At 50.3% G+C, this 25,247-nt stretch overlaps 1 protein-coding gene across 3 annotated transcripts in view; it reads right to left on the bottom strand.

Moving 5' to 3' along the window:
* Positions 1 to 2,407: 2,407 nt before the first annotated feature.
* Positions 2,408 to 25,247, bottom strand: part of NDRG3 (NDRG family member 3) — a 61,939-nt gene continuing 39,099 nt past the window's right edge. For 2 of the 3 annotated variants that reach the window (XM_032704862.1, XM_032704863.1), the window contains 13 exons: positions 14,601 to 14,706; positions 13,806 to 13,926; positions 13,267 to 13,329; positions 12,881 to 12,941; positions 11,149 to 11,235; positions 10,554 to 10,610; positions 9,337 to 9,440; positions 8,910 to 8,975; positions 8,421 to 8,472; positions 7,066 to 7,113; positions 6,361 to 6,396; positions 6,220 to 6,271; positions 2,408 to 3,942 (listed from right to left, as the gene is read on the bottom strand). In XM_032704862.1, the coding sequence (XP_032560753.1) occupies positions 3,764 to 3,942; positions 6,220 to 6,271; positions 6,361 to 6,396; positions 7,066 to 7,113; positions 8,421 to 8,472; positions 8,910 to 8,975; positions 9,337 to 9,440; positions 10,554 to 10,610; positions 11,149 to 11,235; positions 12,881 to 12,941; positions 13,267 to 13,329; positions 13,806 to 13,926; positions 14,601 to 14,706 (1,032 nt within the window). In that variant the 3' untranslated portion in view covers positions 2,408 to 3,763. Of the gene's footprint in view, positions 3,943 to 4,442; positions 4,482 to 6,219; positions 6,272 to 6,360; positions 6,397 to 7,065; positions 7,114 to 8,420; positions 8,473 to 8,909; positions 8,976 to 9,336; positions 9,441 to 10,553; positions 10,611 to 11,148; positions 11,236 to 12,880; positions 12,942 to 13,266; positions 13,330 to 13,805; positions 13,927 to 14,600; positions 14,707 to 25,247 lie in introns of all 3 variants that reach the window. The other variant, XM_032704861.1, reaches the window with a different exon arrangement.

Below are 25,247 nucleotides of genomic sequence, written 5' to 3'. Positions count from 1 at the left end.
CAGCACTGCCCTACAACCAGCACTGCCTGCTGTGCCCACCCCAGGCTGGGTTACGGGTGGGAGCAGCCCCAGCTCTGTCCCATCCCCACCCTCAGCCCATCCAGGCCCAGCAGCTGCTGCTGGTGTGGGACCATTCGTTGCCCAGACTGTGTGTGTGGACCATCTACCTTTCAAAGCACACTCTGCTTGGCTCAGCCAGCACCACCTCTGCTGCCCCCATGCCCCCCACCCGTTCCCCTTCTGCTCCCCCCCCCACGAGGTCAGGACCCTCTGATGCACACAAACATCCACCCCCCCAATCCTGCCCTGAGGAAGGTCCTTGGGATTTGCTCTCAGCAGCTCCTGAGCTCATGGCCCAGCTATGCAGCGTGGACTGTGTGTCCCTCCCCCGCCATTTCCTGCCGTGTCCCCGCTGTGGGAACAGACACTCGGCAGCCTCCTGCCACAGCTGCACGTCCTGCTACTGTTTGTGCTGAAACTTGAAAGTTTCTGGTCAGCTGCAACTGCCTTGACTGTGTGAAATGCACTCGGGTTCAACAGGGTTTCTGGGCCTTGTGCTGCTCTTGGGGGTCAGGACCCTCCCCCAGGCAGTGCTGTTTTCCAAGAGGTTGATTATGTCAGGGAGAAGATTCAATCGCTCTTGGAACTGGTGGTGCAGCACCATTGGGGTCCTTTTGGATGTGGGGGACAACCCTTGGTGTGCCATGACCTGCCCTCCCCACCTCCAAGCCCTGCTCTGGGCTCAGAGCTGGAAAATAAAATAGGGCCCCAAGTTCCCCTCCCCAACCTGAAGTGGCTTTCTGGCAGCACATGGATTTCAGGGTCAGCACAGCCTCCCCAGCAGCTGAGGCCCTGCAGCCCCCACGCAGAAACCTCAACCCATGGCTGCAAGTCACACTCTTCTATCAGTGATCCAGAGCTCTGCTCAGCCAGACTCACCCTGTGCTGCTGAAGGAGACACTTAACAACACCATTTTATAGGGACTTACTCCAACCTCCCTGCTGCTCCTCAAGGGGTGGGAATGCCCATCCATGCCCTGCAGCCAGTGGCATCCAGCTCACAGCCCCACAGCCAGGTGGGTTCAGGACCCCAGCCCAGGAGAGGCCGTCTTGAGCTCAAGCTCTTTGCCTGGATTTAGTTGGTGTTGTTCATGCTGCCCAAAGAAATACTGTCCTTTACTAAACTAATTTCTCTCCTTGTATTTTGCTTTGATTTTTTTGCCTTTTTAACAGGAAAAGCACTTGCTTATGTAAAACCAAGTTTACTTTTCCTAGTTATTCTTGGGTAATAAAATCTATGGCAACCATCACTACAGATCTTGCCTTGCTTCTGCCCATGAGCCACCATGGCAACAGCACTCCTTGCTAAATCACTCCTCTTCCAAATTGCTAAAATCTCATCTCTGTATTAAGCTGGGCTCCTAGTCCAGGAGCAGCCTGGAGCTTGGTGCTCCACATCATCAGGAACAGCACTTGCCAAGCTTGCACCTGCCCCTGCTGCAGGATCATTTCCTCTGACTCATTTCCCTGTCATTTAAATACTGTGTTTCCTTTTTTTTGGGCTGGAGACAGGACAGTTCCTGGGTGCGGCCCGCTGGCGTTAGATCCCAGTGCTGCACCTACACTGGCTCCTCTCCTGGTGCTTTGCATCCAGAGGCGCTGAACTTCCTGCTGTGCCTGGGGCCAGGTCTCCTCAATGGTCTCCTGTCTCCTTTAGATTCAAATGCCTGTTTGTACTCATCCCTTTGTACTGCCACTACTCATTCATTGACACAACTGGCCAGGGTTTCCCATTTCTCAGCTGTCATTCAGTGTGCACTTCAGAAGAACGCTTTGTCTCACTCCTGCAATGACCTCCCCCAAAGGTCTCATAGACAGTCCAGACAGGATCCCATCCCACAGCACAACAGCGAGACTGGGACTAACTCGTGCCCAGCACCATAACCCTGCTCCAGCCCCAGTGGGCTCTCCATGGATTATGGTGACACCTGACAGCAGGGCAGATGTGCCAACAGACATCCTGCTGCCACCCAAACTGCCCTCTGCCCTCTCGTGTCATGGCAGTGGCCTTGTCACAGGTTTGCACGTTAACTCTGCTCCAGGGAGGGCAGGGGGCTCCGAGCACTGCCTGTCGGGAGGTGGTTCTTGCCTGTGTTGCAGCAAACCTGTTGTTTTGTCTCCATTCTGGACATTTCTAGTTGCATTTTGGTAGAGGCCAGCTCTCTCCAGTGCCCTTGGACAGCCTCTGCCAGGGGCCACTGTGCCACCAAACACATTGTCCCAGTGCAGAGGTGCCCAGTCCTCTCCCTGCCATGCGGAAGAGTTTGCCTCTTCCTGCGGGAGACACCCAGACTGGCAAACCCCGAGGGGTGCAGGTTGCCAAGACAAACACCAGGAGCACACAGGGTAACAATGAAACTCAGTTAGTTATAGCTTTATTCAATAACTGGTACAAAGTTCCCCTCAGGCAGAGCCTCCCGGTCCCATTCCCTACCTGAAATGGAGCAGAATGTGAGCGTGACCCTGGGAGGAGCTGGCTCCCAGAGGGTCAGGGCTGCTTAGCAGTGAGGAAAGGATGTTTTGCTCATCCATCAAGACCTGCAGCAGCCTGACCACTCGTCCCTTTTCTCCCATTAACACCAGACCCTGGCATGCAGCAGGTATCTGCTGTCCACCCTTGGTGACCCGGCCAGGTGTAAAAAGGCAGCAAAATCGTGAATCCCACAAAGACAGTAGGTAGTACCTGCATAGAGTGTTCACTGCTCACCCTTCTGACCTGACTCACAGGAATGTGTCATTGCTGGCTGTCATTTACATTCCTGCCCTCAGGTAACTGCACCCTGTGCAGACCCTGCCTGGGCAGCAGCAGTGGGAGGCAGAGCTGGCAGTGCAGGAGATTCTGGGATCTTCACCTGGCAAGGGGCACTGCTTCCCATTTCACAACCTGCTCAAGGTTAAAGATTCACCTGTGCCAGGGTAGAACAGTAACAACGTGTCACTGCATCCTGCCCTTCTGCCGGGTCAGCAGAGGGTTGTGGAGGTGGTCTGGGAGCCAGGGCTGGTGGAGTTTAATCCCTTGTACTCGGTTAATAGTGCACCTTGTTAGTGGAAGTTTACTGGTAAATTATTTGCTCTTTCAGGAGGCTCAGGTAAGAAATCACTCTGCTCCTTCTTAACACACACACAGATGAGATCAAGACAGTATTCCTGACCATTTGTTTTTCTCATGGCTGCCTGGCATGTGGGAACACACAGACCTTCCAGTGGGCTCTGTGCCCCAGGCACAGCTCCATACAGAGCACTGCCTGCTCCAACACCTGGAGTGCCACATCCTTGTGGTCTTGCTTTCCCACGTCCCACCGATGCCATACCAACTGCACCACAAGGGTCCTGTAGCAGAAGCACAACTAGAAAGCAATTCTAAACCTCACAAAGCCACAGAAATTATATTTAAATGAAGAGGGCAGACAATGGCTGTCATCTGGATTGATACACAGCACAGACAGGAGGTGGCATCAGCATGTACAGTAACGGGATTTACTAAGACCGCGGAATGTCAACGAGTTTTAAAGAGGCTCTGATGCCGAGGGAATACAGAAAGGATGAAAGTAATGCCAAGTACAGACTACCAAGGAGGTGGCTGCTTGGATGGGCATGCACAGGTTAGAGAGAACAGTTAATGCCATGTTGGACAAAATGCTAGATTCTGAGTGGGTTCAGTGGGGCAAGTGGAGCTGTCTAAATCCAGAAGAGGGGCTCCTGCCTAACAGGATACTTCCATGGTTTGAGGTGCAACCTGGAGGTCAATTCCTTCTGGGGTTCCAACACTTCCTTCCCCGTGGGTGCTGGCATGGGAGCGGCTGCGGCTGCTCTCTCCGGAGCCCACACTGGACGAGGAGTGGCTGCGGGAGCGCATCAGCCGGGTCATGCTGGCGGCCGGCACTGCAAGAGAGAGCACAGGCACTCAGACCAGGAGCAGCTCCTGGAGCCAGACCACAGTCACTGGGGCGTGTCACTGGGCAAGCACAGAAAGAGCTGTACCCTTCGTGAGGAAGAAAACTCACTCTTCGCCGCCAAAATGAAGTCTTTGCACGTCTAAAGCAAGATGTTTAAGGCCCAATTTCAAAAGGTCCAAGGTGAGCCAATGCCAGCAGTGTAACTGATCATTTGCAAGTGCAGTCACGGCCAGTGTCTGTGCAAACCAAGGCAGCTGTGGCATGGGTGACCTTTTGAAAGTCAGTCTCGTCACTCCAGAAAACCACAGAGCTGAAGTCATGCAACAATTAACAAAATACAAATGAAAGGTGGAAACCCATGGCACACACACAGTACAACGACCAGCCCACCCACAGCAGGACATGCTGAGACAGAGCAAAGCACCCGGAGAACAGTTCCACCCAGCACACAGAGCGGGGCCGAGGCGGACGCACGGTTGGAGGTACCTGACTCAGTGCTTAGGTGGCTGAGCTGCACATAAGGGACTGGAAACAACATGAGACAAGGAGAGGGATGAATACAGGAAAGAGCCAATTAGTTGCGGCGTGTGAGTAGTGACTGCACTGCTCCTGGGACCCCCAGACACCTTTCCTTCCACTCCCCACTCACACGCTGTGCTGAAAGCTCCCAGGATTTGTGAGAACAGCTGCTAATGAGCCCCTCAGGGAGGCACCAAGCTCACCCAAAAACTCATCAGGGCAGATGTCTGCAAAGCCTTTAGCTGAAAATCACAATGCACCTGATGACATTAACTCCCCACTGCACACCCCACACCTGCTCAACAGAGATGTTGTCTCTCTGTGTAACTCCAGATACGGGACAGATATCTGTGTCTTTGGGATGACAGAATCAGATTCCTGCTAAAAGCCTCCTGCAGTGTCAGCCCAGGAAGGTCCAGCTGCTTCAGCCAACGTACAGCAGGCACAGCTGTTGGAGAACTGGCATCTGCATTTCAAGCAGTGCCCAGCTGTGATTTGCTTCTCCCTTGTTCTCCCCAAGAGAGTCAGCCTTGCTGACCATGCTCTCCAGTTGGGAAAACTCTTCTGGGACGAGCCACTACTTCTGGAAGGAGGAAATTGCCCCCATCCTTCCTCATAGCTGCACATCCTCTTGACAAGAGAGCTGACACCCAAAGTGATGCTGAAGTCCTTCTGATGACAGCACTTGAGACTTTGCTAACACCAGGAACACAAGAGACATGAATGTTGTGAGGCTGAGGGATCCTTCTCACACAGCATTTTGTTCTGCAGGATCAGGCGCATCTGGCCAGCCTTGGAGAACATCACTGTCCTACACTGTTCCTACCTCTGAGGAAAAGCACAGAACCTTCTGCTAAGCCCTGACCATGATGTGGCAAAGAACTGCTGGCTGTGTGGAGACCATTGCAGGTGGCACAGCTGCCACGGTGGCCATGCCGAGCGGTCAGCCAGTCACACAAACCAACTCCTTCCCTAACTCCAGCTTTTGAAGCTTCATCATCCACAGAAGGGAGCTCCTGGCCCCAGCAGGCGAGATAGGGCTGCTGCAGGGCACGGAGAAGCCCTTCTCCTGACATCCCCCAGTAGCAAAGCCCTTCTCGGAGGTAAAGAAGCCTTTCTCCTCCAGTCTCCCAGGAGCACCAAGGGAGAGAGCTGAGCAGCTGTTAGCCTGACACACTCAGGTGACAGTGACTTCTGCCCCTAAGCACAGGGAGGAAGCCAGAGGGCAGGGCATGCACTGGCTCAAAGTACAGCTCTCTGGGCTCCCTGGGTATCTCAGAAGTCACCCAGCTCCCTGTTCAGTCATTAGAGGGATTCATTCCAGGGTATTGCTTATCCCTGGTGAGAGTCTGAGAGAAACAGGAACATCTGAGGAGAAAGGGAAGAGCCCTCATGTCCCCGTCCCAGCTGTGGGGCTGCACCCTCCTTCCCCTTAGAGAAGGTTTGCACAGAAGAGTTGCTGTTCTTGGGAACACACTTTTCTGGACTGGCACAAAGACGGACTTACAAGGTTTTACCAACACCAGCAACCAAAAAGGAGTCACCAACACATGTCAGGGAACAACACTGGTTTGCTAAGGCTTGTCAGCACACTAGTTGATTTTCCAGCATGGATGGATCTCCTGGCAACCACACTAGATCAGGGGTAGGGACACAGATGCCAGTGGGCTTGGATGGACCAGAAAGGCTGAGTTCCCTTCAGGACAACCCTGCTCCAAACCACAAAACTATGTTTGCCACTTACTGTAGCCCATTCCCTGCACGAAGTACTTGAAGGCTTCAGTCAGCTTGCCGGGCTGTGGAAACAGAGAGGGTGGCTTTAGTGCAAGCAGAACAAAGGGCTCTGTACCACCCAAGTGCCCTGGGAGAGCCAGGTGTGTCTCACCTGAACCACCTGGGGCAAGCCCCCGCAGTCAGCCATCTGCAAGAGGACACAAAAGGCAGGTTGAGCTGTCCTTCCCACCCCAGGAGGACAATCCCACACCACACCAGCCCTGCCCACCCGCCAGGGCTGAGAGCACCAGCCTGGTGCTTCTGTCACCTCACCTCTACTGTGGCTTCTGTCACTTCACCTCTACAGCTGGAGCAAGGCTGGGTGAGACACCTTTTGGGACCTGTTGCTGAGGGAACCCCACACCTTGGAGGCCATGCTACCAAGCGATCTCAGGCCACTCTGTAGAAGGCCAGCAGTGACCCTCCACCACCTCTGCTTCCCCGGCCACTCTGCCCAAATCTGGCACTTTGCACTGCCATGCAGCAGCTGTCTGCACACTGCCGGGCCCACGTGGGAGGGGGCAAGGACTGGAAAAGGGAATTTGTTGCTGCAGAGCACAGGGTGGAGGCAGGGCACTCCTGCTAACTCTCAGCAGGTCTTCCCTGCCAGTTAAGCTGGCTGTAAAGAGGGATTCGGGAACCTCCTGACAAACTCTTCCCTCCCAGCTCTGGCTGCACGGAGGAGAGAACACACTCTAAATGACTGTCTACAAACTTCTTAAAGCCAAATGCACGGAAGGCAAAAACCTAAGTGGAGCTGGGCTCGGCACAACCAGTGTCTTTGTGCAGGCCAGAATGATTCTGGAGTGCCACTCGCCTTCAGAAGGGTTGTTTTGGTTGGATCAAGACGTGAATTGCACTCCACCTAGAATAAAAGGAGAGAGGGACATGGTATCACAGAGAAAACTTGAAGAGTCAGATGTAAAATGCAGGGCAGCTGCCCCAGAGGCAGTGGCTGTCTTCAGCGATGGGAGTTTCTCTGGGGCCAGGAAGAACTGAGCAAGAAAGCAGAGAGCCTGTAGGAAGAGAACAATGAATAAAAGATCCAGGGAGGAATGCCAGGTGTTCCATCCAGGGATCTTGTGATGACAGTTGTGACTTCAAGTGAAATCACCCTCTGCTTTTGCAATGCACCATGAAACCCTGGAGCATCTTTTGGGCTCTGACAGCAAGGGAGGGAAGGAGACTTCTGCACAGTGCAGCATGAGGGACATCACTTAGTCCCCTGGCCAGAGAAGGAGGCCATGGCCTCTGTAAGGCTGTTGCAAAGAGGGAATAGGTGGGGGGCCTATAGGGAAATCAACCTCAGCAGGGGAGGTTATCATGGGCTGGGAACCTGGGCGGCCAGACAGTCACACCAAGATGCAGAAGACCTTACCCTGTACCCATGCTGTGGTCAGAAAGCAATGGGAATCCTCAGGGATAGCATCTTAGCAAAGTCAAAACTTGCAGACTTTGTTTCAGACTTCCAGATCAAACAGAGTGACGAAAAGGCAATAGGCCATAGCCAGAAAATGCCCTCCATGCACGTTTCCTAGGTCCAAGCTACTGCTTTAATAGATTCCTACACTCTTCCATGGTTTTGGACAACTGCTTTTGTTCATGACCCCCTGGTCTCCCCACGATCACCAGCTGCCAGGGAGGAGCAACATCCACCACAACCCCACTGCACTGTGCCATGCCCCATTTACAGCTGTGCTGGGAGGGTTATGGGTGTCTGCAGAGGACAACAGGAAGGAGATGTTCCTAAGTGCTGCCTTCCCAATAATGCAGTGCTTTAACAGAGCTCTATGGGACTCCACATCACAGGAATTGGAGTCACACTGGATATTTTTAATCCCCTGGTAGCCTCAGTGTAACAGCAAGAGAACAGCAGTTCACGACTCAAAACGAACTGCAGGCAAAGGACACGTGGTCCAGAACAGGGTCCTTTGCATCACGTGTCGAGTACGGTGCTCATTCTGATCCTGCCATCCTCACCTTGGAGCTGCTCTGAGGGCCACTGAGTCTCCTGAGCCTCAGCTCTCCCATGAGTAGCTGAGGGACTAGAAAAGAGCCTGGGACAAAGAGCCACTGTCTGTGACTGATTCTGGGCAAGGTGAAAGCACCGCAGGGTTGCTCAGTGAGTTGTGGGGTTAATGTCACGAGAGGAAAGTGTCCATGGGTACGTACCACTGCTTCCACGGCAGGAGAGTTGTCACCAACGACGAGCAAGGCAGGGCACCTGGTCAAAACCCAAAACAGATGTGTTACAGTGCATCGAAGGGACTCCTGAGAAGGTTGAGCTCTGTGAACCAACAGCCTCAACAAAAAAAGGCTCCTCAGAACTCCTGCCTGCCAGCACATCTCGGCATTTTGTTGCACCAAAACATTCTCCAGGGCTTGCACACACCCCCATACTGTCTCCTCTGCACACACCACCTGCCACTGCTGCTGCTCACATGTGCTCTGACCCTGCCTTCTGGAGAATCGCAGGGTGTTCTTAATGAGAGAGCTTCCAGATACCTCTGTGCCCCACTGCAGATGACAGTCCTGCACCACAGCCTGAGACTGTCTCAGACAGTCTTTCCAGTGCTTGGGCTTGGTGGGGTTCTTGCTGAGAAAGCAACAGCATCTTTTCTGCTGTCAGTAACTGAGACAGGCTGATCCAGAGCAACTCACTTGAGTGTTTTTGCAGTCATTTCATTGACACCAACGACTGGTCTCTCAATTTCCAGGTCTTTACGACTGAAAGATAAAACATAACAATTCTCCATCAAATCTGCAGAGAAAACCGGTTATCATGGGAGCACACAAAATTCAACCATGAGTGCAACAGGTTATCACTGTGTTATGCCACGAGCAAGAGCCCCAGCAGTCATCCCCAGGAAATAGGATCCACACTCTCATGGCATTGCTGTATGCCCAGAGATGATCTACTGAGGTGTCACAGGGTCTGTGGGCAGACACGAGGGCTGGGCTTGGCTCAGGATAACAGCTGAAGACTAGGCTTAGGACATGATATCCAGTAGGATAATACATATGGCAGCACATCTACTGAGTAGGGAAGCTATGGGAGCAGTCTGTCAGGCAAAAAGCTATCCTGTACCTGTTGTATGAGGTGAGGAACAGCTGAAGGTTATCTTGGTTAATGTCCTGTGCGATATGAAGCCTGTATGTTTGGATCAAATCTAGATTTGCCTGCAGTTCCTCCTGTACAAAAGCAGAAGAATTGAAAGACAAGAAAAAATATTTTTCACAAGTAAAGAAACAATAGTCATAAAAATACTGAAGCATTAAAGTGCCTCATTCCCTGTGAGTAGTGAGACAGAGGGCAGCACCTCCAGAGTGCATCAGTACCCAGGAGACAGGAGCGGTATGTGATGTGCCTGGCACCTGCCATGCTTTGGTAATGCGACTATGGTTTTACAACTGGTAGCACCCATCTGCTGCAAGAGTAGAGGTATCCTGAGATGGGGTAAGCTAACTCCCAAGCCTTGGTAATGTTTACACAGACACAAATCACTTTGGGTTAGGAAGGTCTTCTGCTGATGCTTAATGTTCAAGAAGCAAAGCTTTATAGGTAGGCAACAAGACTGGGACCAAAGGAAAGTTCAATTCCAACACCCAGTTCTAAGAAAAAACTGCATTCCTAGAGAGACAGAGACAGAGAGCAGGGAATGCAAGGAATTCACATAGAGTGAAGGGGCCCAACAGCAGGAAGAGAACAGCATGTGCCCTGAGCAGGAGTTGATGTATTGCAGGAAGGCTCCAGATCAGGAACCGATTTGCTGTGTGTCATACACAGTGTGCACGAGTCACAGGCCCTGCCATTGCCCAGTGGGAGGGAGACAGCTCATTGCTGTATCCAAAGTTTTCAGGAGGGGCTGGTTTGCCTCTCCTGAAACTGAAAGGGAAGATGAAGAGCAGAATGCAGCAGGTCAACATCTGGACACATACAGGGTACCACTGTCAGATCCAGCTGATCTGTGCTCTACTCAAACTCCAAAGGCTTCCATGCTGGCTATAGAGAACTGGCTGCAACTTGTTTCTGCAGGCAGTGGCCAGGGAACCGCAAGGAGTTCTGCCACCAGTGTGTGGGACACTACTTCCTTAGCATGCCCAGAGACAGTCAGAGCAGGGGTGAGGATGTGCGTGCTCCCCTCAGCATGCAAATCCCAGTGTGAGCCTGACACACAGAGAAGATGGTACTACCTGTGGCAACCCTTAGCTGATGGACCTGAGCTATTTGGGAGCAGCTACATACAGAAGTTAGAGCTCCGTGTACAGTTGCATGGGCAACATTAACACCTGCTGGGTACTTACATGGCCAAAATGATGTGCCAAGACAATATCCACTATGTTGGTTGTCCAACCTGAAAACTGAAGAGTGACTGTGAGTGAGGAGGAGGGAGAGTAACTGGGAAATACAGTTTCATTACACATTCCAAAGCAACTCCTCAGAGTAAAGAAAATAACAAGTGATAGAAGATACAAATGCCTGAAGTTTTGGATGGGCATGCAAAGCTTCAAAGAAACATGTGCACACACAACATAGCTCTCCAGAAACCTGGAACCTTAAATAACTGCAAGAGGCCAGAATAATTAAGAGATCCGTTCAATCTCAGTCAAATGAAGCCTGCAAGCAAGAGTACTAAATCTGAGGAAAGCTGAGTGCTTTAGAGCCACTCACCTCCAAGCAGTTTATCTGCATCTCTCGTTCACATATGATCACACCCACCCCTGCTCCTATGGCCGAGGCCACACTACACCCAGACTGAGAATGCAACAGGGACAGAAATGAGATTTTACAGTTCTTGCCAGAAATGGACAAATTCCTGTATTCTGTCCTTTTTTCTTACTCTACGCACTGCTCAGTAAGTGCTGAGGAGAGCAGATGTGTGGGGAAGCAGAATCTCACCTTGGATGCTGCCCAGTCAATCCATCCCTTTGCACATGGATCAACATTAATAAGAACGAGTCCCTCCACCAGGTCGGGGTGGCTGAGCTGTGGGGAGAGAGCACAGGCACACTCAGAAGGATCATTCAGCCCACATGGGGAAAAATGGCTGGTGCAGCAGCTGGAAAGCTTCTTGCAAAAGGTGTAGGACAGTGAAATGCAGACAAAGTGGGGAGCTCCTCTGTGCAGGGCAGCCATCGGCTCCCAGCCAGACTGGACTCGATTAGGCCATGGCACGGAGGGACCGAGTGCTCCACAGCCTTGCAGCCCCAGCAGGCCTTGGCAGTGCCTCCTGGAGACCCCAGGCAGCTGCAGGTCCTGCTGAGGCCCTGTGTGTCACAGGGCTGGGAGCAGTGACACTCTCTGCTCCAATCCAGCACAACCGTGAAGAATCTGGACAGGCTCCTGTGCCCGGAGAGCAACTCCTTCCACTCCTCAGGAAAGAGGCAGTCTCCCAGTGGAGATGGGGCAAATGGCAAAGAAGTTGGTGCTGAGGCTCCCAAATCCCTGCAGCCTGGGCAGAGGCCTGGCAAGTGTGAGCTGCAGGGGCACCTGCTCCATAGACAGCACTCCTGCTGCCCCCCAGCCCGCAAACGCCCCTTCCCCTGCTCCATCCCGCCCCCCCAAAACCCTGCAGTGTAACTCAGGCTGAGTGTGGGGGAAACATGGGTACACAGCACTTATGACAACTGCTTGCAAACACAAACGCGGCAATCTAATGCAACCAGCCACTGAGCTCTGGGCTCACTCCAAGGCTGAGATTCTATGGCAGCTCTCCTGCTCCATTGTACAGATTGGTGAAGCAGAAGGAAACACCTCTGTGCTCAGCAGGAAACTGCTTACAGCCCAGGAAGCGTGGCAAGGGCTTTGTGGCACTTCACTGTGCTGAGCACAAAGGCTGATTTGCACGAGCTCTTCTTTTGCAGGGCTGAAAACTACATAAGATACAGAAAGCAAGGAACAGCCAAACACCAGTGCCTCACACTGCCCCAGGCTCAACCCTGACTGGAGGGAATAGGAAGCAGAGAACTTTGTGTAGGAGGGGCAGCTGCCCAGCGCAGGGGCTTTAAGAAACAATAATGGCCTAAATAATTGACAACTCTCTGCACTCAATAACCTAAAGAAAACTTTACTGAAAATGTCAGATTTCTGGGGGTTTTTTTAACACTATCTCTGAAAGACTCAGGCAAATTCCTGGGCTGTTAAACGATGCCCACTGATTTCACATAAACACTGCACTAGAGAGAAACGTGTAAGCAGGTACTAAGATAAAGGCAGCACATTTTTATCTAAGGGTGGAGTACAAAATCTGCTTCCTTCCAGTGACAAAGCACATTCCTCATCAGCACTGGTTTGCAGCACATCACATCAATTCTTTGGTATCACAAACACTGGACACAACACACAGTAATGCAGCCAGTCTCGGTGAACACTCAAGGCTGGCTATTCCTAGCAGTCAGAATGGGCTCTGATGACTCAAAAGCATCACACTGCAGTCTTTCCACACCTGGCATAGTTTCAGAGTAACTTTGACTGCTCCAACATAACCATCTGGCCAGAGGTAGCTCTCCCAGGGCTCCCTGCAGCCCTGCTGTAATTACTAACTGCTACTTTGCCCATGCCCCACACACTGCGTGTTTGATCAGTGAGGACCACAGCTCACAGGAGTCACAAGCAATGAAGAGATACTTACTGCACACCTGCTGAGGACATAAGCACCAGCTCCCAGGCCAATCCCAATGAAGCTTTTCAGGCTGAAATACAGGCATTTCACAGTCAACAAGACTAACTTAGCTCAGCTGAAGCATCCCTAGTGGCAAAGCCTTTCCCCTCTCTGCATCCAGCTGTGCACTTATGGCTCGTTTTAAAACGACCCAGCAATGATGCAGCAGCCTTAAATTGCCTCAGGTAGCAGACAGTGTTCCCAGCACAGAACTAGACAGGGGCACACTGCTTGGGAGGTGCTCAGGCCTCTTGGGACACCTCAGTGAGCACTTCAGATGTGGCAAGCAGAGGCACAGGTATGTGCTGGAATGGCTGTCTCCAGCTGGCTCACCCCTTTTCCTTTCAGAGACTTACTTCAGGTGCGTCAGAACAGCAGGTAACATTTCAGCCAGTTCATCCATACTGGGATACTGGTACCTGAAAACCAAGAGAGCATCTCCAAATACAGCTCGACAGAGATTACCTCCCAGTTCTACCCGAGGTAGAAACATCTGACAGGCATGTGCACAGGTTATTAATTTGCAATGATACTGTGTGTTCCAGCCAACTGCGTGGATCCCATCCCTCAGAACAAGACTAACAGAGCTGTGGTCTTTTGGGCAGTCAGATTTCTGTGGCAGGATGGACAGATGAAATGCCAGCTCAACTGCAATGTGCTGGGCTCATGCTCAAGTCAGACAGCTAGTACCAGACTCACCACTAGTGAGGGCTTTACCCATGTCTCAGTAATTAGAAAGTTCCCTGACTGCCCCTTGGGAAGCCTCCTCATGTTGCCATTTCCTCTGCTCCTGAGAGCTGCCTCCCACTATACTCAGCCTGTCAGTCCCAGCTGGCACAAACGGGGTGCCACTTCAGTACAGACTGAACAACACAGGTCTCTGCAGAGCTCTTACCCAGATGGGAATGGGGGGGCTCCTTCCTGTTGGCCTGGTGCATCCACATGGCACACAGCAAAATGCTGGGTAATCTCTTGCATGTCTTCGAAGTTAAAGAATGCGTTAAAACAGGATTTGTCTGCAACAACAACAAAACAAAATGAGACATTTCTTGAAGTTCTATTGCAATCCACCCTCCAAACACATGGCACACACCTGCAGGAGCTCAAGCCCCTCTAGGCCCACGGGGCAGAGTGTGCTGGATGGCATGTGCTGCTGTGCCTCAAAACTGCAACATAGCAGCAAGTCCCAGCAAAGGAACTGCCACGACTGGAGGGCAGACAAACAGCCCAGCCTGTGTGCCCCAGAAAGCAGGGCCTTGTTCCTGGTACTCACAGTACCAGGAGGAGCACCTGTGTGAACGTAACAGCACATGCTGGGTGGGAAGACATGTCGAAAGAGAACTGAGCCTGCTAGAACATTACACTACTTCTGCAGCCTTGTAGAAGGGACTTGCTCACCTGCCCAGCACCCAGGGAAAGAAGGCCCTATCACACAGTGCAACAAGTCAGCCAGAGCATTATAGTGTGTTGGGTGGACCTATTTCCACCTTTCCACCTTGGCCCTACCTTTCAAGGGCTGTTGGAATGGATAGGGCATGCCACATGTTCTCTCTCCCTCTCTCTCCTGCAGACCTTTATCTTTTCGCCCTGGAATGACCTCAGCTCCAGGTCAGGCCTGCTGCTCCCCACACTTAAAAGCAAATACCACAAACAATCACTTTTTCAGGGTCCTGGGAATGCAAGGGCTTACGGTTGAGGCCAATGTCATGGTATGTGAGGATGACAGGTCTGTTCCCCTTGGGTGTGCCCCGCATGGTGACATGAACCACTCCAAAAGCTGTCTCAATGTCATGTTCCTGCAGAGAGAGAAGAAGGAGCCTCAGTGTTATGTGTGCTGCCTGCACCACAGGGAAACCTAACTGAAGGCCAGCAGCAAGGGCCTCATCCCCACTTCAGCACTGTTCTCCTACCCACAGTACAGCTTTTGCAATCACAGAACGGTTTGGGCTGGAAGGGACCTTAAACACCATCTCATTCCACCTCCTGACTACATGCAGGGACACCTTCCACTAGATCAGGCTGCTCCAAGACCTGTCCAACCTGGCCAATCCACAGCCCTGCCAAATCTCTCTGTCCAATTCCTCTGTACAACTGCTGCCCAAAGCAGGTTGCTTTTGTTGAGATGTGTGAAGGGTCCGGGCCTGCATCTTCCCATGACCAAGATCTCATTTCAGTGGCTTTCAGTGATGTTGCTGCACTGTAGCAGAGCTGGGTGTCACATGTGCAGCTGTGTCTAGGGACTCAGGGCATCACGAATGCAGCTCCACTTCCACAGCCAAGCCTTTGTTCCCCAGCTGGTGACCTCTCTCCAACACACCAGCTTACAAGTCTTGCCAGTGCACCCCCCAACGCACCCCCTTGGCATCATCCTGTCCATGGCTGGTGGGAGGGGACATAGCAATGCCCAAGAGGCTGGCAGCCTCTGGGGACCATGTACCAGGGTGTTTGGGAAACAGCACAACACAGAGCAGGCAAATGGGACAGCAAAGGGACCCGGGCTCTGCAGATCCCATCACTGCCTGTCTGTGAGGTTGCTCCCATCCACATAGGAGTGAGTGGCAGCTTTTCCTTTCAACAGCAGTAAAAATGAAAGATCCAGACACACACATATGTGTTCTCCCAGGCTGCCTGTCTACTGCAGCCTCACTTTGGCCATTTGGCCAAGACCCCTCAGCTCTTGCCCATGCTGCTGCATTAGTGTCTGCTGACCTGTACCCCAGGGAAGGCTGAGAACTGTACCTCAGCCAAACACTTTTTTCCATTATACCAGGTTTGGTAATGTGACACTGAACCACCCCCAGTGCCTCCGGCAGCTGGCACCAGTATGGCAGGTTATGCTGGTTTCCAGCTGGGCATCAGTGGAGCAGTTTCACGACCTGTTTCATGATTAATTGCCAGCCAAACCATGTGTCTTTTCCCAAATATCGAGAGCTTTTTGCACTGTGCCTTATGTCAGACAGCAAGAGGAGCATGAGGCCTCCTGGTACCTCTTCAGTTTCTGTCCGGTGCAGAAACAAGCCACAGCCTCATAACGACACATGCAGAAGTGCCCACAACATTGTCCAAGTTGAACTAAAATAGCTGCAAACACAGTGAGACAAACACTGATCTGGGATAACTATGGACTTTGGAAAAGCTGTGGAGATGGCAGGGAGGCTGGGTACACAACATTATCTTTAGGTTCCTTCTCTCATCTACAGAAATCAAAGGAGAGACTTACAGACACTATAAAAAGCACCAATTACTTTCTTCATATTAAAACAGCATCTGCTTAGGAAAAAGCCTCATGGTCCACCCTGAAGTAAGGACATTACACCTCAAAAACATGTTTTACTAGTTTACACAAAGTATGTGAAATATGTTTTTGAAACAGTAATGTCCAATACCCTGAAAGTCATTAAACCAAATATAGGACTGGAGAGAGTACCTGGCTTGCAGCAGACCAGAAATTCACTTCACCTCCCTTTTCTGGGCACTCTGAAGGCTAGTTGTGGGCCAGACTGATTTAGTTCTTGCAGTGGAAGACCTTCCTTCCCCCAGCTGTGCTTCTTTTCAAGGGCTCCAAAGCCTATTCCCTTCCCCCAAAAGTGTGGCAACAGGAGAGCTGCCACAGTTAAATCATCTGAGGTAGTCTGAAGCCTTCCGGAGCTTGGCTTTGAAGGATTTGTGAAGACACCTCTGACTGGGGCTGGGGTTTACCTGCATGCAGCTGTTGCACTGTGCACATGCAGAAGCTGGAGTACCTACTTACACAGCAGCAGAGACCTCTCTGCAGGCGAGGTTACCCAGCCTGATGCTCACATGGAGGGGGCAGGACAGGACTAGTCTGTGTGTGTAAAGTGAGCATGTGTCCATGTGGCAGGAATGCCTGCCCTCATGGCAAGGCTGCACAAGGCAGCCCAGGGCACAGCCTCTGCTTCCTGAGCCTCCAGAAAACCCCCAGCTCTGCCCCTTGGCGATGTCTTGGCTTTCGGGGCTGCTTTGCTGAGCTGGGCAAAGCCCCGTCCTGCACAGCCACAGCACTGGCCCCCAGTTTAGTGCTCTCCAAGCCTGCAGGTGTTAACAAGCCCTTTAACAATAAAGTGGCAACTTTTGGAGAAGGCCAAGAGTGGTGACTGGCAATGCTGGTGGCTGGGATGGTGAAACACAGGGAACTCACGGAAGAGCCCAGCAGGTGCCAAAGCAACCGGAGCTGGCAACCCCCGTCTGCACTTCCCTATGCCCCTGAGCTCACCAAGGCCTGGACTGCCATTAAAAGCAGGTCTGCCTGCCAGCTCTGGCACTTGCTGGGCTCTTCCATAAGCAGCTTTAACTCACTGAGCTGGCAGGGAACTATCCAGTTGCCCTTTTCTTTTCTTTTCTTTTCTTTTCTTTTCTTTTCTTTTCTTTTCTTTTCTTTTCTTTTCTTTTCTTTTCTTTTCTTTTCTTTTCTTTTCTTTTCTTTTCTTTCTTTTCTTTTCTTTTCTTTTTTCTTTTCTCTTCTCTTCTCTTCTCTTCTCTTCTCTTCTCTTCTCTTCTCTTCTCTTCTCTTCTCTTCTCTTCTCTTCTCTTCTCTTCTCTTCTCTTCTCTTCTCTTCTCTTCTCTTCTCTTCTCTTCTCTTCTCTTCTCTTCTCTTCTCTTTTTTTTTTTTTTTAATCTTACTTTGTTAGACTTCTGCCAGGTCAGTGAGTTAAGAAGCTCACAGAGAGGTCTGGCAAATGCTGGTTGTGGCTCAGAGCCCAAGGGGAGTGCAGAAGGAATAACCCTGCCCTGAGCACGAGGCCAGTTAAACTGACTCACGGCTAGAGCGGGGGGACTAGGGAGGGTCTAAGGCAGCAGCAAAAGGTCAACTATCAAACAGAAGCACAAAACCTAAACTGAGGCAACAGTGAGAAAGGCACAGAAAGCAACAAAAGAGCTGGTGACATTTTAAAAAGTCTGCACTACAGTCTTTTCTGGAATTACACTCAAACACTGCTCAGGTCACACCTGCCTTCACTAGGTGAGCTACAGGACAAGGTACTAGAAACAGAAACACCCACTTCCCTTCAGAGACTCTGTCACACTGCAGCACCCTGCACTTCTGTTTTCTGAAGCTGAGCTTGGGTCTCAGCTCTCTAGTGGGAAAGGAGAAGAGTTTCCTTGAGCTAATAATTAATCCTTGCTCTCCTGCTTACTTTGACATTGCTAACTGTGTAAACTGTGATTTGGGGAAATGAGACAGTTTGTTGAGAAGAGATTTTCCATGTCCCCACTGGGCACCAGCCCAATCTGAAGGGGACTTCCCTGGCTACTCCTTCAGTCACATTAGTGATTCCAATATAGGGAATGTCCACTGAAGATGGAAGCAACATGAGAAATCCCATCTTTGAGAAATCCTATCTTTGAGAAATCCCATCTTTAAGAAATCCCAGCAAGCAGAACTTTAAAAAGTTTAAGATGCTAAATCTGCTAAATCTGCAAACTTTTTACTCTGCCCTATACAGTGACAATGCCTAAGACTGAGAGTGCTTAAGATTATTTCTTATTTCTCTTGCTAGTTTCCAGGCAGGGTGGAAATCCTCCTCCTGGGAAGCAGCTTCCCTCCTCTGGTTAAAGCATTTTACTTATTGAAGGCTTTTTCCAAGCTCTACAAAGGAAGCAGCAGCCACTAAAATTGAGATAAGGGTTTCTACCTTCACTTTTTTAGCTACAAATCAGCTATCACACTGATATCTTTTTCAAGATTATCTGGAGAGACAAGATTGAGTTTCACCCCCGACTTCCCTACGGGTAATCAGTAGGAAATGTCAGTTTTTCCAGTGAACTCCATTTTCTCTGAAACTTTGCCCTTTTGTTTCAACCTCTGATTGCAAAGGACAAAATCATTTTCAGATGTCACACAATTAGAGCACACATGACTCCCCTGTCACTGCTTGTCTCCACAACAGCTCTGCCACGTATCAAAGCCACAGGACAGCACGAGACAGAGGCTTAAAAAAGAGCCTAGATATCACACTTTGGATGGCAAGGAGGATCTCTTCACTTTTAAGATACAACTGCTACCTTGAACTGCCCCTCCAAAAGTTATTATTTTGTTACATTATTACTGGCTTACTACTCTCCCAAACATGGAGCCGAATAACCCAGTTACAGCAGGCACCAGAGCACTCAGTGAGAGAACAGCAGCTTGGCTGGCTGCACCGGGAGTCCTTGCCAAACACGTTTCCTTCACATCTTTCTTGCAGACACCCTTCCCAGCCCCCCAGTGAGGTGGCCTGCCTGTGTCACCCTGTGTCACTGCCTCCATAACCACTGCCCAATTCCGAACACCAACTTGGCATGTTTTCTCCTGGTATTTGCCCATTGCTCATGTAGAAGTGTTGAGTTGGAAAGTATCAGACACCCAGACTCTGGCATGCTTGGTTTCTTTCTAGCCTCTGCTCAGGGTAGCTTTGACACATTGCATCAGTGTAGCCTGAACAGAGACTCAAGGATTGTTACCTTGCAGCTGTGTAACTCCAGCTACTGTCTGAACACTGATCTGGTCTAGTGCAGGGAAGCAGTGATAGGAGAAGGCACGTGGAAAACATGGCCAGGAGACAGCCAAATTTTTACAAACCTGCAGTCTCCAAAATAAGGGAGATGAATGCGAGACAAGATAATGATCTGCCAGTTGTGTTTTGAAGAGCTTGATAAAGTTTAATTTTCACTTAGGGACTGGAAACTTTCAGAGGTTTTTCTGAAGAGATTTTATCTCCTGCCTTTATTTGTAGAGTAGGTAAAGAATAAGCAGCAGCTGCAGCCACCCTGCTGCAAAGGGAGGCAGAGCACTGACCGGGTGGCTGTCACAGCCGCAGGCAAAGGGCTGTGCCCACACATCCTGATGGCCCCTGCTCTGCCAGCGAGGCAGGGGCACGGGGCCTGGGCAGGCAGCTGCCATCGATCTGCTCAGAGCAGCTGGGAGCCACAGCTTCAAAAACTGGCACTGCCTGCGGGTCGTGAATGAGAAGAATGATGATGGAGGAGGAGCAGGAGGCACGGAGACCAGCTGTAGCTGCAGCCTGCTGGGCTGACTTCAGGACAGTGTGCTTGTGCAAAAGCATGTAGTGATATTTTCTCAAACATATGCATCTTGTAACAGTTTCCCTTAATTTTTCCAGCCTCCAACAATCTGCAGGTCAAATGAGACTTTCTGAACTGGAGCTGTGGTCTTCCACTTTAAGAGAACGGGGCTGCCACCTCCTGCTACTTGAGCCTGCCTCCTCCCCCTGTGACCAGAAAAGCCTAACAATGTGTAGGGAAAAGAACCACTAATTTCCCCACCTTGTATATGCTGATTTTACACCAGACCTCCTAGCCCTTGGTTTGGAAGCTGGAGAGCAACTGACTCCATTTCCACAATCCCCAGAAGTGATGCTCTCTAACAGCTCACTGCAACTCCCTCACATGTTCCTTTCTGGGCTGACGTGCTTGAGACTATCTGGGTGGCCCTGGCACAGCAGCTTTCTCCTGACCATCCTGCTACTGTGCAGCTCTGTCCTTGCTGAGCCCAGGGTTCTTGCAGGACGTCACATGTGCTGTGGGTGCACGCAGCAGCACAATGAGGTTGCTTTGTTCTCTGTTCCTGATGAACAAGGATTGATTTGCTTTGCTGAAAGCCACGAGCCCCTCATTGACATCGTCACTCATCCCTTGCAATATTAGAGTTTTATGCCCCCGAGTTATCGTCAGCCCTGAGCCCACGCTTTCATATTCCACTGCAGGAAGCTTTGACTCAACGTGCAGCACACTTTGTTTACCCAAAGGCAGATAAATTTTGCCACTGCACCTTCCATCACGTTTTCCAGATCATTGAAGAGTATATTTTAGCAGTGCAGGCCCCAGCACAGGTCTCCAGGGTGCTTCTCAAGTGATCTCAAACAGCTGTGAAAACAAATGCTGGGGTTTTTTAACCAATATTTCATCCATGAATGGACCTCTCTTCTGACCCCACATGGCCTCCTAAGTCCCTTAAAACGTATGTCTTATGACTCCTTTTAGTAAGGGGCCTTGTCTTTTGGAAATCCAAGTTGGTTGCATCAACTGAATTCTCTTTATATCACTACTGACTCTTTCAAAGAATTTCAACAGCTCTGTAGAGCAGGACTTCCCTTTACAAAACTTACATTGACCTTTTCCCAATATTGATCAGAGTAATTCATCCACTACATTTTGCTGGTTTTATCAGTCTGTCTGGTATAGCTCATCAGTGAATTCCCAGAATTCCTGAGGGATGTGTCTTACAAACTGCCTGACAGGTGAAGCACTGGGCACCATGGCAGCTTCAACAGAGGAGCATGGCTTTCACTTAACACCTCAACTATTTCATCCTTAAATTCATTTAAAACTCCTCCATTGAAAGTTCCAGTTAATATTATGAAATATTAAAAACTGCTAAAAAAGGCATAAATATTACCTTTTGTACAGCCTCTGCAGCAGGCACTGTGGTTTAAGACAGGCTCTATGCTGACTCCCCACAAAGAGCATTCCAGCACAGTAACCTCTGTGAGCTGCTCTGTGCTAAGCTTGCATGCAGAAGAAATTAAATTTAAATTTTCTGCTATGGCTAGATCTTCCTTGAGCCCTCCTTCCAGAGCCTGAGAAGTCAGTAGCACTCTGCAAACCCCCCCCATGTGTTTCCATTTTGATAGGTCTGAAACAGGATGGTTGTTTTCTTCCCCTTGCAAATAATCTCTCAGAATCCCCTTCTGCCTTTGTTCTGTTCATATATTTAATCTACTAGAGTTTATAACCTTTTCCATTTTCTGTAGCCTTTTTTAAAATTGCTTTTTTGTTTTCAATAGCCTCCTTGCCCTTCTGTATAGCCACGCTGGCTTTCTGGCATCATTCCTCGTCTCTGCTGTGATGGATGGTGGGCACTTGCTCTCTGCTCAGTTTATGTTCAATAATCTTCTCCATTTATGTGCAGTTCTTGTTTTGAACTCTGAGTGCAAAATCAGTGAAGTCTTCTATAGTTTGGTGGTTTGTTTCCTTTCCCACAGGGATGTTGATCTGGAACAATTATGGCTCCTGTCACAGAGCAGCTCTTGGAAGGCACAATACATTTCTCTGCCCTTGTCAGATCACATCCACGATGACTTCTCCCATCTTGGCACTCCCTAACCTGTTGCTCCACAGAAGTTTGTGGCTAAAATGTAGTGCTGGTGCCATATAATGGGTACAACTTAGATTAGCTGACTTGATGAGGAAGTACCATTGAAAAGAGTCCTTCTCCTGGCCCTCTGCCCTGCCCCATGTCCAGTGAGCTGCTGGTCCCATGGAAGTCTGTAAGCAGGAGTGCAGGGTTGGGGTCACTGCCCCACTACACTGGGAAACCAAAGCAACTGAGCCTGTGGCCACAGGATCTCTCCTTCAGGAGGAGGGTGAGCAGTGCAGGTGCACACGTGGTGGCAGAGGCACTGACCTGCCTTAGCTATACTGTTAAGATACACTTCCAGGTAGGACTTGGGCAGAAGAACAGGTAGTGGCCACCAATGCTACTGACCATCTCTCAAAGTCCTGTGATTTTTGCTATAATCTTTATGGTGACAGCTTCTGAGAATCTCCGCTCTTGGTCAAAGAGCCCTGTGCTTGAGAAAATGAAATGTGTGTTGTCATGGTTTGAGATAGCCCAAATTCCAATTCCCTAGCTCCATCCCCCCTCCCACATCTCAACCAATGTGAGATGGGTTTTTCCAGACAAAACACAACCAGACTCAAAGTGGGGAAAAGGGAATATATTACAATGACTATACAAATAAATACTACAATACATTATACACACGACTACAACTATCTCTACCATGACATAAGTATTTACAATGGATCAGATCTCTTCTCCCCTCCAAATAAAAGTCCAGGAGGGAAAGAAGGACAGATCCCTTCCAGTCTCTCAGGGCAGCAGCTTCTTCAGAGTAGCAGTCACTAAGCAGCAGCATCTTCTAAGGCAGCAGGTTCTCTCTCTCTTCTGTTTCTTGTAGCAGCTGATAGCTGGATCTCTGCCAGCACACACGAGGGGGGTATCCCCCTCGGCCACTCGTCTCTCCAAACGAGGGGTCTTCCGTGGGCTTCGTCACCCCAGACAAGGTCGTATCACCACGTCATATCACGAAGCACAGGGGGTCTTCGTGACGGTCTGGTATCTCCAGGAGATTCAAGCTCCTTGCAGGGCCTCTGTGCCCTGTCTCAGGCTGCGAGCTTCTTTGTAGCTTGCAGCAAGGGAGGGCCCTCAAGGCCAACCTCCCCCACACCGTCCTGGCTGAGCTCTCAGGACGTCCGAGCTTCTCAGCTCCTCTCTGCAGTGCATGTTGCACTTCAAGGCTCTTTCAAGTAAGAGTCTATCAACTTCCTCCTTCCAGGAGGTCTCAAAGGAGTTTGGGGGGTCTGGTATCAGTTCTTACCCCCAGAACTCTGTAGAACTCTGCTGCTGACTCTCTCTTCCCTCAGGTCTCCTTCCAGGAGTCCCTTCTCTGGTGCTGCGTGTCTTTGTTGCTCCATCTTATCTCTTCTGGCTCTCTGCCACCGTTTCTCTGGTCAGTGCCAGCTGCTGCTTTCTCCGGCCACTGCCCACGGCCACTGCCCATGATGGAGAAAACATCTCCCAGCATAACTATAGGCACCTAGCCCAGCATTATGCTGTTCCAGGTCCCCACAGGCCCCAGCTGGGGCTGGGGGCCAAAGCCCCCCTGTGGAGCTCAGAGCCCCTTCCTCGTGGCTCACAACATGGCCACCTTCTTCTCCCTAGCCCAAAAACTACAACTCTTCTCTTCCGGTCTGGTTGTGATATGTTTACATTTTTTGCAGTAGCGCTCATTGGACAGAAATTCAAAACTTCCAGGGGTTTCCACCCCTTGGGGTCTACCACTTTTCTTATCCTCTGGGGGAAAACAAAGTCCAAACCACTACATGTGTGAACCATAGAGGCTCAGATACTGGAAGGTGATAAAACACAACTCAACAGCAACTTCAAAATATTTTAGATCAAACCCAAGCAGGACCTGCTGGGAAGCATTTCTTGCTGGGGATTTGCAAAGGTCAGACAAGGCTGGGACATTATCCTATTTGCCTTAACATCTCTGAATGCTTCTTAAACTGAGGAGGAAAACCCACACTCAACTATGACTGCCAAAGGCTAAATCTACTGTGGGACTGATCATGGCAAGAAGTGGGCACACAGAGGGCAAACAGTTCAAATGCAGGAACCACCTCTGATTGCCACCTTTGGCCAGAGAGGGAAGCAATGACAGTGCCACTGGCACTAAAGAATCCCTTCAGTGCAGGGAGCTCGGGGTGCAGCTGCAGTGGGAACTGCAGGTTGAGCTCTGGGAGGCAGGAGCCTGAACTGCTGCCCCTTTGCATAACAAAGGGCATAGGGACCTGTGGCCCAGCGAGGGGGGATGGGACACTCGGGGGATCGGACACTCAGGGACACAGCCAGAGGCTGAAGACCCCCAGACTTTCCTGCCCTTCGACTGTGAGGGTATAAAAGCCCAGAGGTTCCTTTGTTCGGGGTCCCTCCTCAGAGTCACCAGCTCCAGCTGGTATTTTGTTATTCAGTTCTTGTACCATGATTAAATTATTTTAAGGATCTGGAGGTCTGAGACTCTGCAGTGGGAAACCTGGGCTGGAGCCGGTAAGGAAACCTGGTCTGTGAGGGGAAGGAGCAGTTGCAAAGGGGCCTCAGTCCCAGCTCAGGTGGTGCCAGAGTGGCTTCCAGGGTGGCTCCTGGCTGGTCAGACAGAGGAGTTTCCTTAATATCACCGAAAACTTTCCATACTGAGAAAAAACATTCTGAGTGAAAGAGTAAGGCGTCCAACAGCAGCTCCAAAGGCACTAATGCCTCGAGCTCCAGAAACTGCCAGGCAGCAGTGGGTGACAAACCACAGTGGTCCAAATTCCAGCCACACTTCCTCAGCCCCAGGTCGCATGATCCAGTGCTTAAGTTTTTAAAAGTTTAATAACTTTCAAGTTATTAAAGACTTAAGTAAACCATTTGTTTCACAGTGGGAATGATTAATGATGAGAATTTATATTACCAGTACTTTTCAAGAGTAATTTATTAAGCTTCTCTTTTGGCATTACCAGATGACCTCCCAGTGCGAAGTTGCTCTAAGTTCAAAATTAATTCCTTGGAAAAACTGAGAACTGATTTAATGTGCAGACTAACAATAAAGAATACATCTGTGAAATCCCTTCAATTTTTTTTTTAAACGCTAAAACCTGGCAGAACACAGAGCAGTAAGGTGTCTATTGCTTGCATTTTACTCAAGCTTGTTGAATGTCTGTACTAGCAAAGGGCTAGAAACATCCCAAAAAAACCTTTCAACTTAAGCACAT

This window comes from Chiroxiphia lanceolata, chromosome 17, assembly GCF_009829145.1.
Source record: "Chiroxiphia lanceolata isolate bChiLan1 chromosome 17, bChiLan1.pri, whole genome shotgun sequence".
NCBI classification, from domain to species: domain Eukaryota; kingdom Metazoa; phylum Chordata; class Aves; order Passeriformes; family Pipridae; genus Chiroxiphia; species Chiroxiphia lanceolata.
Note: the sequence above shows the minus strand (reverse complement) of the source record. Positions and strands in the feature narration are given on the sequence as shown.